The sequence below is a fragment of the Rattus rattus genome, chromosome 7, assembly GCF_011064425.1.
Source record: "Rattus rattus isolate New Zealand chromosome 7, Rrattus_CSIRO_v1, whole genome shotgun sequence".
NCBI lineage: Eukaryota > Metazoa > Chordata > Mammalia > Rodentia > Muridae > Rattus > Rattus rattus.
The window spans coordinates 97098302-97112609 of record NC_046160.1 but is presented as its reverse complement, the minus strand read 5'-3'; the positions used below and the strand labels follow the sequence as shown (position 1 = coordinate 97112609).

At 42.4% G+C, this 14308-nt stretch overlaps 1 protein-coding gene across 10 annotated transcripts in view; it reads right to left on the bottom strand.

Moving 5' to 3' along the window:
- Rgs6 (regulator of G protein signaling 6) overlaps positions 1-14308 on the bottom strand; it is a 509526-nt gene that overhangs the window by 153503 nt on the left and 341715 nt on the right. For all 10 annotated transcript variants that reach the window (XM_032908075.1, XM_032908082.1, XM_032908079.1 and 7 more), the window contains one exon: positions 7571-7670. In XM_032908075.1, the coding sequence (XP_032763966.1) occupies positions 7571-7670 (100 nt within the window). The remainder of the gene's footprint in view (positions 1-7570; positions 7671-14308) is intronic.

The following is a 14308-nucleotide window of genomic DNA, read 5'->3' as shown; positions in this document are numbered from 1 at the left end:
CAGATCTTGAGGGGCCAGTATTTAGCATTTGAATACAAAATAGTAGCACCAGAACAAGCCCCAACAGAAGTTCTTAATTTTTATCAATGTTCGAAAAGTATTAGAATTTGGATTTTAATATTTGACTTGATTTGATTAATTTTAAAAGACATGTATAGATGGACCTTGGCTATTATCCTGGATAGTGCCAGCCTAGAACGTGCTAACTTGTCAACTCCTCTCAATTTGTATGCCTTTACCTCCCAGTAATTCTGAAATATAGCCTGTAGAAAGAAAGGCTGCTTCTGCTTCTTGTATAATAATTTGTTATTGGGGCTGCTGTTGTTAAAAGACAGTTTTGTTACATATAGCATTCTTAGTCTTGCTTTCATTAAGCAATTTGAAGATTTTCTTCCTCTGCAATGTGGTGTAGCTTAAATGTTTACACAGAAATCATCTGTGTAATTTTTAAACATTTAGGCAATCTGCTTTCCTCTCTAGGCATTTTGGAGATCTTCTTGTGGTTATTCCATGTGCTATAAGTTGATGCCACTAGCTACTTATGAATTACTCTCTATTTCACCTTCTTTGGATTTGTCAGTTAACATGAGAAAGAAAAGACAGTCTGAGAAGAATGGGCCTTCTAAATTCTCGAACATTTCTATCTAAAAAATTGATTTTGGGATACAATGTATCACTTTTTGCCTCAAAGATTTTCACCTGTTTGTGTTACTTGTTTCTGTCTGTGCAGGTCACATTCTGAGCATTTTCATCTGGGCTGTCCTCCAGTTTGTCGATTCTCTTTTTAGCTATGTCAAAATGTAACATTTAGCTACGTAGGTTGAATGTTTCTGTTCATTTTCTAATTTCAACTACTATACTTCTCATTTCTAGATATTTCCTTTGGCTTCTTATCAAAATTTCTAGTCCATTTGGAGAATAGTTTCTCTTTGTCAATAGTCATACCAACCTGAATGGGCCTTAGATTCTAGTCTGATCTTGGAAGCTAAGCAAGGTCAGGCCTGGTTAGTTCTTGGATGGGAGACGACGTTATCTTCTATCATTCAAAAGACTTCTTAAAACAGCTTATATCTTTCTAAAACTTAGATTAGATATATAAAGTCATAGATATCAGTTTTGATCCCCAAGGATAGTGATTTCCTGTGACATGATCTAATCATTCTTTTATAATCTAAATATAATTCCAATTGATTATACAATCTTAAATTCCAACATAATTCTTGACTTTCAGTAATAATTGCTTTGTTATGATTCCAAGCTTATTTATCCTTATGGAAACCTTTGAAATCGTTACTTAAAATGTTTTCTTCTAGGGGCCAAAGAGATGGGTAAAGTATTAGCCATGACATTTTGACAACCCAGGTTAAATCCTTTGAGCCCTTGCAGTGGCACACATCTGCAGTCTCTGCTCTCCTACTACAAGGTTGGAGGCACAGACAGGAGAATTGCCTGGAAGGTTACATGAGGCCAGTCAGCCTGGAGCGTGCCACATAGGTAGCAGCAGAAAATGGAAACAACTCTGCGTCAGCAACATGGAGAGGATCAACTCCTGAAGGTTGTCCTCTGAACTCCACACATACATACCATTCACACACACACACACACACACACACACACACACACACACACACACACACACACACACACACACACAGATACACACAGAGACATACACACTTTTTAAAAATGTCGACCCCTGCCAGGTTGATAGATGGTCTGTGAGAAAAGCTATTCCTTGTACCAGTTCACCTACTGGATTTTTGCTTCCCTGTTCATGACCTCTAGAGATGTCCCCTACATGGTAACCACTTTAGTGAGCTGCACCAAGCAGTGTTGCTATGACATCTAGATGGCCCTGTTACTAAACATAGAAGAAATTCAAGCCTCCTGTTGTAACTAGAGACTGTGTATCTCGTTTCAACAGTGTAAACTCAGACCCTATCACAAAGCGATTTTTCTTTTTCCTAATTATTTTCCTCAAAAAATTGTTTTTATAAAAAGCCAAATCTTTGTTTCTACTGTTGAATGACACCATGGTCCAAATAGTTAGCTTTTATCTAATTGTAATTAGTCCAGTTTAAAATCCAAGTTCTATTTATACTTTAACTATTCTCTCTCCTACCAGCCCCATTTCAAGGACTTCTTGGGGAAACAGGTCCACTCAGCCCTTCACCTCTCCACTCTGTCTGATCCCAAGGGTCACAGGGATCCTGGCACATCGTGTCACTCTGTGGACCATATTTAGTCATTGGGAAATAGACTCCGTAGGTCTCTGGTTTAGGAAGCAAATCCACAAACTCCCAGTATATCTGATGGCTATTATTGTTGTTGTTATTGTTATTATTATTATCATTATTATTATTCAGAGGGAAGGGAGGGCTATGGGTTCAACAGCTGAATAAAAATTCAGGCAGGAAAGGGGGTCAAAATCCCCTTCCTGTATCCATGATCATCCTCAGTGTTTCTACGGGATCCGTTCTCTCGTTGTTTAGTGGATATTTGGATCCTGGAAGGATTGTTTAGAAAACCAGACACAGTTTAAATGCATATTGTTTGTTTGTTTGGTTCTTTTGCTCCAACTGAAAGTCCTGCTGGGGAAACTTGCTCCATAGCCACAGCGGCAGGAGTGGGGTGGAGCTTCAGTCACAAGGGGGAAGGATTGACACTTTCCCCTGGTATGAGTTGTTTGAGGGTGCTTTTGGCTCCCTTTAACTCTCTCTCTCTCTCTCTCTCTCTCTCTCTCTCTCTCTCTCTCTCTCTCTCTCTCTGACATATCTACTTACTTCTCTATCTTCCCTCATGACCTGAAGCAAGAGAAGGCCCTCACCAGAAGCTGGCCCCGTGCACCTAGACTCCAGCCTCCATCTGTGAGCCAGGATAACCTTTTATTTTTTCCTTTATAACCCATCTAATCTCAGCTATCCAGTTCAGTAACAGAAAACGAACTCTGAAGAGTGCTTTATTCCCACTCAGCCTCAGGGTTTATCTCAGTAGTACTTTTACACATGCTAGTATCAAGCTAAGAAGGTGCTATGCGGTATTAATAGTTGACAGACATTACCTAAGCTCAACGTGTGTTTCTCTTTATTATTAATTCACAGTTAAAACAGCTCTCCCAGGACATACATCCGAGGAAAATGTAGGGCAGAATACTGTAGAAGAGATTGAGGGAAAGGTGTTCTTGCATCTAGAAAATGATGTCTAGGAACAAAGAGAGTAGTTAAAGATTGCACCCTAAGTTTTATATAAAATAATTTTGTTACCTTCCTCTGTGCAACTCTTTATAGTTAGAGAGAAGGTTGCAGGCTTAAGGAAGGTGGCAGCCATCATTGCTCCTTCATCTACCACAGGGACCCGGTGCGGTGACCATGCTAGCATTTTGGTCTTTTCTTTAATAGGTTCATTATCTCAGAGTCAACGACAACATATCTGGATTTCATTTCATCTCAAATTTTATCTGACTGTAGAACTTTCCTTGTGTGTAGAGATGGATAAAAACAAGCTTTAGAACACAATTAGCGGGATGGGTGGTACGTTTTCCCTTTTAATAAATGAGCTGCCCTTCATTCAACTTAGCATTTCTTCTCACAGGAGAGAAAAAAATCAAGCAAGAGAAAATGTGGAGAGATGAATTAATGTGACATTTAGAGCAAGATTTTGATGACACGAAGGGCAAGAACATCAGAGTTCTGCTTTTTTTTTTCCCTTCCACAATTACAACTTGACATATTTCAGGATGTTGTTACTAAAATGAAGCTCTTTAAGCAGAAAATAAAAAAGTGCAAATGTGAAAGAGAAGGCGCGATAGCCGAGTCACATTGGTTGGGGCAGTCAGAGTGGAATTCAGACTGGCTTATGCATGGTCCATCGTCCCTAGACTTGGCAGGAAGGGGCCCCGTCCTTTCTTCAGTCTAGGCTGGCCATGGAGTCATGGACGGCAAGAGTGAGAAGGACCTTGGACAACACTTAATTCAGATAAGGGAACGGAGGCCCAAAGAGGCCGGTGGTCAGATCAAGGTCTCACGGAGGCAGTTTGTAGCCCTGGCCACTCTCTCCCAAACCACTTGCTAATAAGTGCAAGAGAATAGCTGTAAAATATTCACACTGTCATCAAGCTTGGAGAAGTAAACTTGTGGGCTAAGAAAGAGATAGAAATGCACATGGGAAAATCAGGCTGAGATGTTTTTAAAAAACGTATGTGCATACCTAGAATATTTTCTGAAAACTATTTGTACAGTCAAAAATTCGAAAGAAGAGCAAGCTGAGTATAATTTTTTATTAAATCCACATTTCTTTTTCTTTTACTGGGAGAGGGAGTTAGAATGGAGATGAATGACTTGAAGCAATGGGGAGGCAAGGAACTTTCAATTCATTATAAGGAAGAAGGTTTCAAAGGTCAACGTTGTCCAAGGATGGGATGAGAGATGAGAACATTCGTCATTGGAGGTTATTAAAGCAGGAGTTGGGAGAACTTGGCAGGGTTTATTTGGCTTCCAAATGCAAGCAGGCTGTAGACACAACCTGGGAAGCTGCTGAAAATAGAGATTTCTGGGTCCAAGCCCAAGAGGGTGCCCTGGGACTGTATCTTTAAGAAGAAGCCACGCAAGTGATTCTCTTGTTCAGAGAAATGCATCAAGCATTTAAGGGAGTGTTGCAACTCAAGAGACTACAATTTTGTGCACAAAAGGTTGGAATGGCTAAGGAATCCACATTCTAGATTGGGTTCTGTCTCTGTGAATTTTTTTTAACACATTGTATTATGTCACTGGGACTCAGGTTTTCTGCCTGTAAAACCAAGTGAGATTAGATGTCTCTTAGGTCTCCTATATGCTAGGAGTTGGGTTTCTGAGGTTAGACTGGAGGAGATTAATCCCCGAAGTTTCTGGAAAGTTCTTTCGGACATTCAGGTGTTGGGGAATTATCTTGGAATGGCTGTCAGTGACAGCTGGGCAAGGCTGTGTGAAATGGCTGCTTTCATGGAGTTGGCAGGCTTTATGCCCAGGATCTGTCTGTCTCCTGCTGGACAGGTGGGGAGTAGAGACGGTCTGAAACTGGGAACTTGGGGAATTTGCTTCTTGCTTCAATTATCGTCTTTGTGACCTAGTTACTATTTGGGAAAGGAGGTCTGAGGAGGTTCATCTGCTGTCCAGAGAGGAGGGTGTTCAAATGACAGTGAAGTGACCTTCTGTGGACATGTTTGCTTAGAATCTACACCTCTGGATGGGGAGCTCTAAGGCACGGTGCTGTGCTTCTTGCAAATGAGGTTTGCCAGGCCAGTGAACCTCGGTGATGATCTGATAATGGCTTCTACTTTGTCCTCAACTTTGTTCTTCCAGATTTCTATCCCTTTCCCCACACGAACATATATTTGCTAAGTCTCACCCTTGCAGTTCCTCATTTCTCACCTTTTAAGAATGCAATTGTGTTAGAATGGTTTGCCTTTTATCTAATATATCTAAGTATACCCATCTCTTATTTCAGTACATTTCCTTTGGGGCCTTCCCAATCCCAACACAGACGGAATACCAAGCATTTCTTTGTTAACTTTACCCAAGGAATATCTAGGATTTTACTTAGGCGTTCCTAATAGGAGGAGTGAAAATAATTTCCTTGATATATATGTTAATAGGGGAAACTTCAAACTCAAAATCACAGAAGGTGTGGGCAAGCAGGTCATCTCTTAACTAGGTAGGGAGTGCCTTCTAGATAAACACATGGAAGTTGTATTATCCTTTCAAGTCCATGGACATCATGACTCTTCCATTTATACTTTTTCTATAAAATGTCTCCAGATATTCAATCCCTTATTTCTAACTGTGTCCTAGACAAAACCATCGGACACCCTTCCAAACCTCAACTCTAGCCTGGCGAACACTATTCTTGGATCTATTTTCTCAAACTCACAACTTCCACAAGTCTATGTATTGGGCCAAGGAATCTCCTTTACCCAATGTAACTTAGAACAATACATGATATCTTTATTTTTTTTAGACACATCTATTTTCAGGTATAATGGCACACATTTGTAAATCTAGTACTTGGGAGGTTGAGGCAAGAGTTCAAGACAAAGCTGGAGTACACAGCAAGTTCAAGATCAGCTTGCTCTAAAAGGGGAAGCCCTCTCACCAAGACATGTTTTCATATCCTGTGAGTAAATATCCAGGAAGCATAGGCAATATCTACATCTCTAAGAAACTGCCAAACTCCTTTCAGGGTAGCTGCAACATTTCACGCTCCCACCGATAAGAAAAAAGTTCCAACTCCCCCATGTCACGCCGGCACCACCAGAATATTTTAAGTTATTATTTTAGCTATCATGGCACATGACAGATGCCAAGTTCTGATGGATCCTGAATTTTGGAAAGCGAATAGCTAAATTTTTGAAATGAGAGAATCACCAAAATGCTTGCCTAAATCCATTTACTTATTTGTTTTATAGCAAGGGATACACACTCTATAAGAAAGCTATGAAGACAGCCCCAATTAAATGTTGTCCTTTATAAGAAAAAAAGAGGAAGCTATGAAGAAAAAACAATGACTTATTCAACCAAAATAGAGAGCAAACAGGGAGGGGAATTTGATTTAGTAGCACTTAATAAGAGGACTCTAAGATGCTCACATTTATAAGGCAAAATGCTATGTGACTTCTCTATGGTTTTTGTTTTTGCACCTATAGGCATGTCTAATATATTTTACAATCAAAGACTTTAAAAGGGAACTGGAAAGACAGCTCAGCAGTTGAGAGTACTATGCTGCTTTTGCTGAGGACCTGAGTTCAGTTCCCACACCTACCCTGGGAGGCTCCCAACCACCAGTAACCCCAGCCGCAGGACACTTTGTGACTTCTTCTGGCTTTTAGGGACACCCCTACTTATGTGTGCATGCATTTTGCACACACAGATAAAAAAGAATCTTAATTTTTAAAGAAATAAGCTTGACTATGCTGAACCACACACACACACAAAAGCAACAGACTACAGAGCAATATTTTAAAACTCCTTTTTGAAGGGAGTTGGTGCAAAGTAGATTAAAAACCTGGTAAAAACATTTTTTATAGACTTTGAACATTTCTTAAGACACAAAACTTTCCTTTAAATGTGCTTAAATGGAGCTAGGCATGGTGGCACACACCTGTTATCCCAGCACCGGGAGACAGAGGCAGGAAGATCACAAGTTCAAGGTCAGCCTGAGTTACACAGTAAAATCATGTCCCAAATGCAACGTGGCGAACAAACAAGTCCCAACAAAATGAAGCCTGCTTAATGTTTATGAGCACGTCTGCATTTGTTTATAGCCCCAGGACACACTACTAACCTGTCAGTTCATCTACTCCCAGAGGCATTAGCTACACAAGCTTGAAAGGCTCATAACACTAAAGTGGTTCTTAATGATGTGCAAAGTGTAGGCTTTTTACTAAAAACCCAGACTAGGAGGGGCTTTGAGTCAAGATCCTCATAGAGGATTTCATGCTACTTTTCAGATCCCTAGACATTCCCACATCACTATCCAAATCACATAACTCTTTAATAGTCACTCTGGTTGTCACTGCCACCTTCTAAGGATATGTTACCTGTGACGACACTGGGGATTTTGGAGAGAAAGCTCTTAACTGTTCTGATGGGCACACCCCCTGTCTTGTCATCTTGCATCTTCGTAATGATGTCCTCGATCTGAAAGAGGTTGAAGAAAAGAGGTGTTAGTTTTTTCTTTCACAGTTCTAATAAAGGAAGCCTTTATCAAATAGGCCCAGTGTGTATAATGCAAGTAATAATAACAGGCATTAGGGAAGATCCGAGTCAGTCAGGAAACAGTGTCAGTGTCTGCTGGGTATGGGGAGGTCAGAGCATGTTCTGTAGGAACAAACGCCTAGGGAACCAAGAAAGGAATGGAGAAGTGATTGGGGTCCTTGATAGGCTCCAACATGAACATCAATATGTGTGTGATGAGATTTTTCCTCTTTCTCAAAGTAAATGTATATCATAAAAAACACTACCATATTTGACTCCTAGGAAATGTCAGTTTCCTAAGGTTCATCCTAAAATGTTAACATAAACCAGTCGTTGGGAAGCTCAGGCAGGAATGCCTTTGGGAGAAAGAGCACAGTGGGCAGCAACAGTCCTATTGGTGGAAACAGAGCAGGAGAGTGAGCGGCAAAGGAGATCACATGTCTGTAGGCATGGATTCATAAGTCAAAGTAATTTCCTGGGCAGAACTGTCCAGAATAGGATACAGGAATGTTTGTAAAAAGGATATGGATCTTTTTGTTTGGGGAGGTGGGACAGCTAGTTGAGGCTAGCATGTCTGATTGACAGAGTTTGATTCCATAACCAATAGAAATATCATGGGATGAATTCTCTGAGTAAGTCCCTATTGGGATCACATAATTTTAAAGACAGAAACTTAAGCTATAACTTACTTTCCTCTAGTTCCACATGCTATGACTGCATTTCAAGGGTAACTGATTTTCTCAAAGACACAATGGGACTAGTACTTGCTTTGGTAACAACCAAATGTGTTATTAGATACAAAGTTAGGACATGCTATAATAATATTGCCACCATTAAGACGATAAAAATGCCTACCAGGTATCCAGAATGCATTATCTTCAACACACATAGAATGCACTTGCTCACAAGTCTTTGATTAGAACTAGACCCTAAGCCAGGGCCCAGGGCACCATATCTTCTGGTTGCCAGAAGTGGAGAGCTGAACATCTGTAATCAATACCAAGGCTATGGCAGGGGCTAAGAACTATCACAGCCATCAACAGGTCCTACAGATTCCCAGTGACACAGCCAAGTTAAAATCTAGTTGTAGACTCCAGGGCTTGGGTTTTTAACCCTGAGCTATTCTGCCTTACAACAGGATTCACAGAAAACCAGTGAAGTGTGAAAGCCACCCTTCCCTGAAGATTTCTTGTTTTTTTTTTTTTTTTTCCTGTAAAAGTACTGAGAAAGTCAGGCTGAGGATGTGGCTCTAAGGCAGAATACTTGTCTAGAATGCATCCCATTCAAAGCATCACTAAATAAATACATGAATGAATGAACGAATGAATGAATGAATGAGAAAGAATCCTAAGGCACTGGCCCTTCAGATGACAGTGAGTATCTTGCAGAAAGGAGAGTCTTTCTCTGCAACCTGATACTCTGTGTTCTATTTAATTACAGTCTAAGAAGGAATCTAATTCCTATTTCCGTTATCCACCTCAGCTACCGCTCGACTCTATGATGCTAAACTCAACCAAATAACCACCCCCGAGTATCAACGACCATGGAGAGTTATTGCTAGGAAAATGGTCACACTTTAAAAGTAATCTATGCGTTTGATCTAGTGTGCTGTTCGAAACCAGAAGCACCGGTTACTTTGATGGTTGCTATGAGAAAATCAGAAATGCCTTTGAGGATTGGCGGGAAGCCAATAATTCAATTCAGCCAGACTTCTGAGTAGGCATCAGATAGTAATAATATTCAGTCTCTGCCACTGTGGGCCAAATGGGAAGAACTGACTGCACAGAGGGGTTCCCCATGGCTCCTCTCTCCTCCGCCCAGTTGCTTCACCATGTGACGGAATCTCAGAAGGATGTGTTTGCTAAAGACATACCAATCCCGTTATGTTGGCATACCAAGAAGTATATGTTCATTAGCAGTAATAACCAGACCAAAAGACCAGTCTTGCTGGGTGTGGTTGCACATGCCTGTGATCCCAGCACTAGAGAAGTAGAGAGGAGAGAATCGTGAGTTCAAGGCCAGCCAGGCTACAGAGTAAGACAGGAGAAAATAAGGTAATAACAAAAGGACTGACAGCCAGTTCCTCACTGGACTGGAAAGGGGATTCCCATGCTGAGCTGTTCACAGCATCATAAGTATGGAGAAGGAATTGCTGGTCCTAATGGCCGACTCTGCTGCAGTACTCATGCACTGTAGTCCCTGCTCTGGCCTCATGGTGGACATAAAATCTACCCATTGACCTTTTGTCACATGACTTGCCTGGCTGCTGTTCCTGAATGCAGTGCGGCACGTGCTCGTCAGGTACCTGTGCATGCTACCTCTCGACCTTAGACGATGTCCTAAGAAAGATGGGAGGCATCCTCAGTGAATAACCCCCTACCTTAGGCGACTCAACCCCAGCTTCCTTGCCCACTTGGAAGTAAGAAGCCAATGTTTCTATGCCACTGACCCTAGGATGGTTTACTTTCCAGCAAAATGTAGTAAGGCTCTGACAAAAGGCACTTTTTTTAAATTGCCAAAACCATAACAGATGTTTGGCAGGCAGCCATCAGAATGGATGTATCTTAGATTTAGGGCACCTTTGGAACCAACCTCTTTGAGAATATAGAAATTCAATATATGGTATTTACCATCCACTTTAAAACGATCATACACCATCTTGGCTTAGGTGGCTTACTCGACCATTGTGTCAGACAAGTGTGTGGAAACTCTTCCTGACGCTGGACTCACTCCAGCACACACACTTTCTCTCTGAAGCTCCTTGTCATGGGTTTTGGAGAATCCCAAGAATTTACAAGAAGGCACTTATAAAAACACTGAGAAGTATTGTCAAATACCTTAAACAGATGTCTAATTTGTTTCTCCATCTTAAAAGTTCTGCAGTAAAGACATCAACGTGGAGGCCCAGAAGGCCTCAGAGCTGGTGCGTGACACAGCTGTGGTTCCTACCCAAGTCTTCCTGAATCCAGTGTGTCATCAGGGTCTATCAAATCATAACTTTACTGCCCTCTCAGATCATTAGAAAACCTTAGTTACCACCCTTCGTCCTCTCTCCAGGGATGGGGAGTCAGAAACAGACTTATATTTTCCCAACCGTTCAGTTGCATCTCACTTTGACACCTTTTGTTCTCAGGGAACAACACAGTAAGTTCCCTGGCATCCTTTGATATGAAGACACGTGTCTTAGGGAACATGTTTGGACCTACGTGCCCCTGTGCCAATCAAGGAGCAGGTGGCCCCTATCTGACAGCCAGGTGAAGCAGAGAAATCATTTGGCCAGCTTGGTTGGTTCTGCCTGGGTGAGCCTCGGTAATAAGGGCGCTCTTCTACAAGGAGCTCAGCACCCAGCACAGATACACAGGGTGAGGGCTCCTCCACATAACAGAAGGATAGCAGCCATGCACCACCCACTGGGCTTTCTTTTACATAACCAATAGACACAATTCATGGAATTAGTGCTGAGCAGGAGTGGGGAAGAGTGATTATCTCTTTAGAAATAGAAGTCACCTTGAGACCTCATGACTGGACTGGGGTTTAGAGAGACCTGCAGCCTCTTTAAAGTGCTCCATTTCTCTAGGGACATCACTATCCTGTCTCTATGGTTTTATGTGTGTTTACTAAGCGGATAATCCAGTTTGAAAATAAGAGAGGCTGCTTTGGCCTGCCCATTGCAAAACTGTGTTTGAGGGGTGACAGCCTCACAGGTTGGAGGTAGGGTTGGGTAGAATGGGGGAGTCCTGATTTTTTATGGATTACACTAGGTGGATGACATCAGAAACCAGACAATGATGTAATAGCCTCAAGAGCCACTGGCACTGGTCCTTCTTGGTCATCCCAGGCCCGCTCATCTCTTTGCCTTTCTGGATGACATTCCTGTCCAAAATGACAAAGGGCCCATGTTAGTATCGTTTATACAATTTAATGAGCCAATGAACTAATTTATTTATCTCATGCCTAGTTTCCTCAGCAGAGGATTAAAAAATGTCAAGCGTGGGAAAGTTATAGTGCAATTATTGAAAAGAAAAATGCCTATAAGTTCAAGGAAGGAAGTTACACATTCATAAAAATTATGACCACATAAACAAACTGATGCCCTGGGCCTCTGGCACGGAGATCTTCTCATCCAAGTGTTTGTTTCACCTTGACTTTGTAACCAGCCGCCTAGTTCTACTCTGGTCCTTGCATTTAATGAAAGACCTGGTCTTCCCTTGCATCTGTGAATGAGTGGAATTGATTCTGCGGACACCCTTGTGCCAGCCTAGAGGCAGGAACTCGAGCTGGCTGGTGACAGTCACAATTCACAGTGTGAAGTGTGTATGCTTCACTGAGCCTCATCTCCCCCGTCTGGCTCCCAGAAGATCAGATCATATCTTTTTTTCCCTTCAAAACATAGAATACAACTGCGGTCTGTCCAGCTCCTAAATGTATTCCGCTTCACTTAACCACTTCTGATGCCAGGCTCTGTGTTAGTCTAGAGTTAAGAAGGCAGTTGGTGGGCTTGGGAGGTAGCCAAGTCTGAGTGAGCCCCAAGTTTGAACCCCTAGAGGTTACATAAAGCTGGGCATACAGCATGTATCTGTGACTCTGGTGCTCCTCAGTGAGAGGGAGGCAGACAGAGAAGAATGCCCAGGTAGAAGAATGGGCCAGGTCCTCTCCCATATACAGCAGTGAACAACTATGGAAACCCTGTCTCAAACAAGGTAGAAGGTGAGAAATGATGCCTGAGGTTTTTATTTCACTGACACATGTGCACCATGACACAGGTGCGCCCGCATCCTTACCTATGAATCCTCATCCTTATGCATGTCTGTCTGCATGTATTGTACACACACACACACACACACACACACACACACACATGCACACACATGCACACACACACTCACACACACACACTCTCACACATACACACACACACACACACACACATACACACACACACACACACACACACACACACACACACACACACACACACACACACACACACACATACACACACACACTCACACACACACACACATCACACACACACACACACACACACACACATACACACACACACTCACACATACACACACACACATACACACACACATACACACACATACACACACATACACACACACACACACATTATATACACAGCACACCTAAAGCAGGCAGAAGAATTCATTATCTTTCATAATGAACTAATATGGTCAGTGATTTGGGGATCCAGGCTGTGGCTAAGGATGTATTGGACACAGCTGGGTCAAAGAAGTGAAACACTAAGGGACCTCCTTCAGGAAGCTCTTGGCATGGATGCCAACATTTTGGACTCACCACTCATTTTTGCCATCCCAGTTCAAGGCCTGAAGTGAATCTTGGGATTTCATCTTCTAGTTGTAACAATGCTAGCTAACAGTTTTGAGGGAAAATGGCGTTTGAATCACCATGCCAGTAAGGACAAGGGTAGCGCCCTGCAGGCTTTCTCCCTGAGGAACAATGTGTGTGGTGGTAGCTGACATTGCTGCAGTGCCTCATTTCATGGAGAAGCTTCACATCTCTCTGAATGGTAGGACAAAATGGGGGGAGTCCGTATTTGTTCCCTTCCAGAAGACCCCAATAGATGTCGGCTCAAATCTCAGGCCAGAAGAGCATCACAAACTTCTTTGAGCTACAAAAATGGAACAAGGGTGCTTGGCTAGTCCAGGCCCTGTGCCACATGGGAGGAGGATAGAAATGAGGGGGGGTTGTTTATTGACTAGAATTATCTGCTCCAAAGAACCAATAGGTATGAAGGAGCGGAGGCAGGCCCTGGGTCCCCTGTGACCGGCTTTCTACACCGTAACCTGCAAGATATTCTTCAAGGGGGAATAACCACACTGCCTACAGCCTGTTTACAGTGTCTTAGAGTGCCTTGTCATAAGCTCTTATAAGGCCTCTGTCTTTGCTCCATTTCAGCGATCATGTCAATTTGTATTTGCGTTTCCCATTAGTCTGTTTTGCTCGCCACGGAGTCGTCATTAATATTAAGTGCTTAGCAAACAACTCGACTGCAGTCCAAAGTAAATTCGGTGTTTACATCCAAGGGCATCTTGCTTTGCGACTGCGCTCCACAAAAAGGCATCTCAAGATTTCATGACTTTTAATAACTACATGTAAGGATGTAAGGAAAAACTCCACAGGCATCCAAGCACCAGCTGAGACCGGAGATGGCTCTCCAAGGATCAGATCAGGCCTGGCATGCTCTGGGCTGTGCCAGGCAGATGGATGAAAACCACCGGCTGCTTCGGGCTATGGTTTTACTATTACCCCATGCAGGGTTTCCTAAGTTACTTTCACAGGAACTTTCTCTCCCATTTCATTGAAGAGAAACACAGGAAGAATGGGATTCCGGGACATTAACTCAACAGCTTCATGACACCTCAGGGAAAGCACCTTCACCTTGAGATTGGACACAGCTTTGTCTGATTTTTTTGCTTTTTGTTTTTCTTAATAATCTGAGGTTGCTCTGCAAAACACGAGAGCTGATCCCTTGGGACTGGAATGTCTGCCTGGCGAAGGCTAGCCATAGTGGATGGAGAAGAGGACCCTGG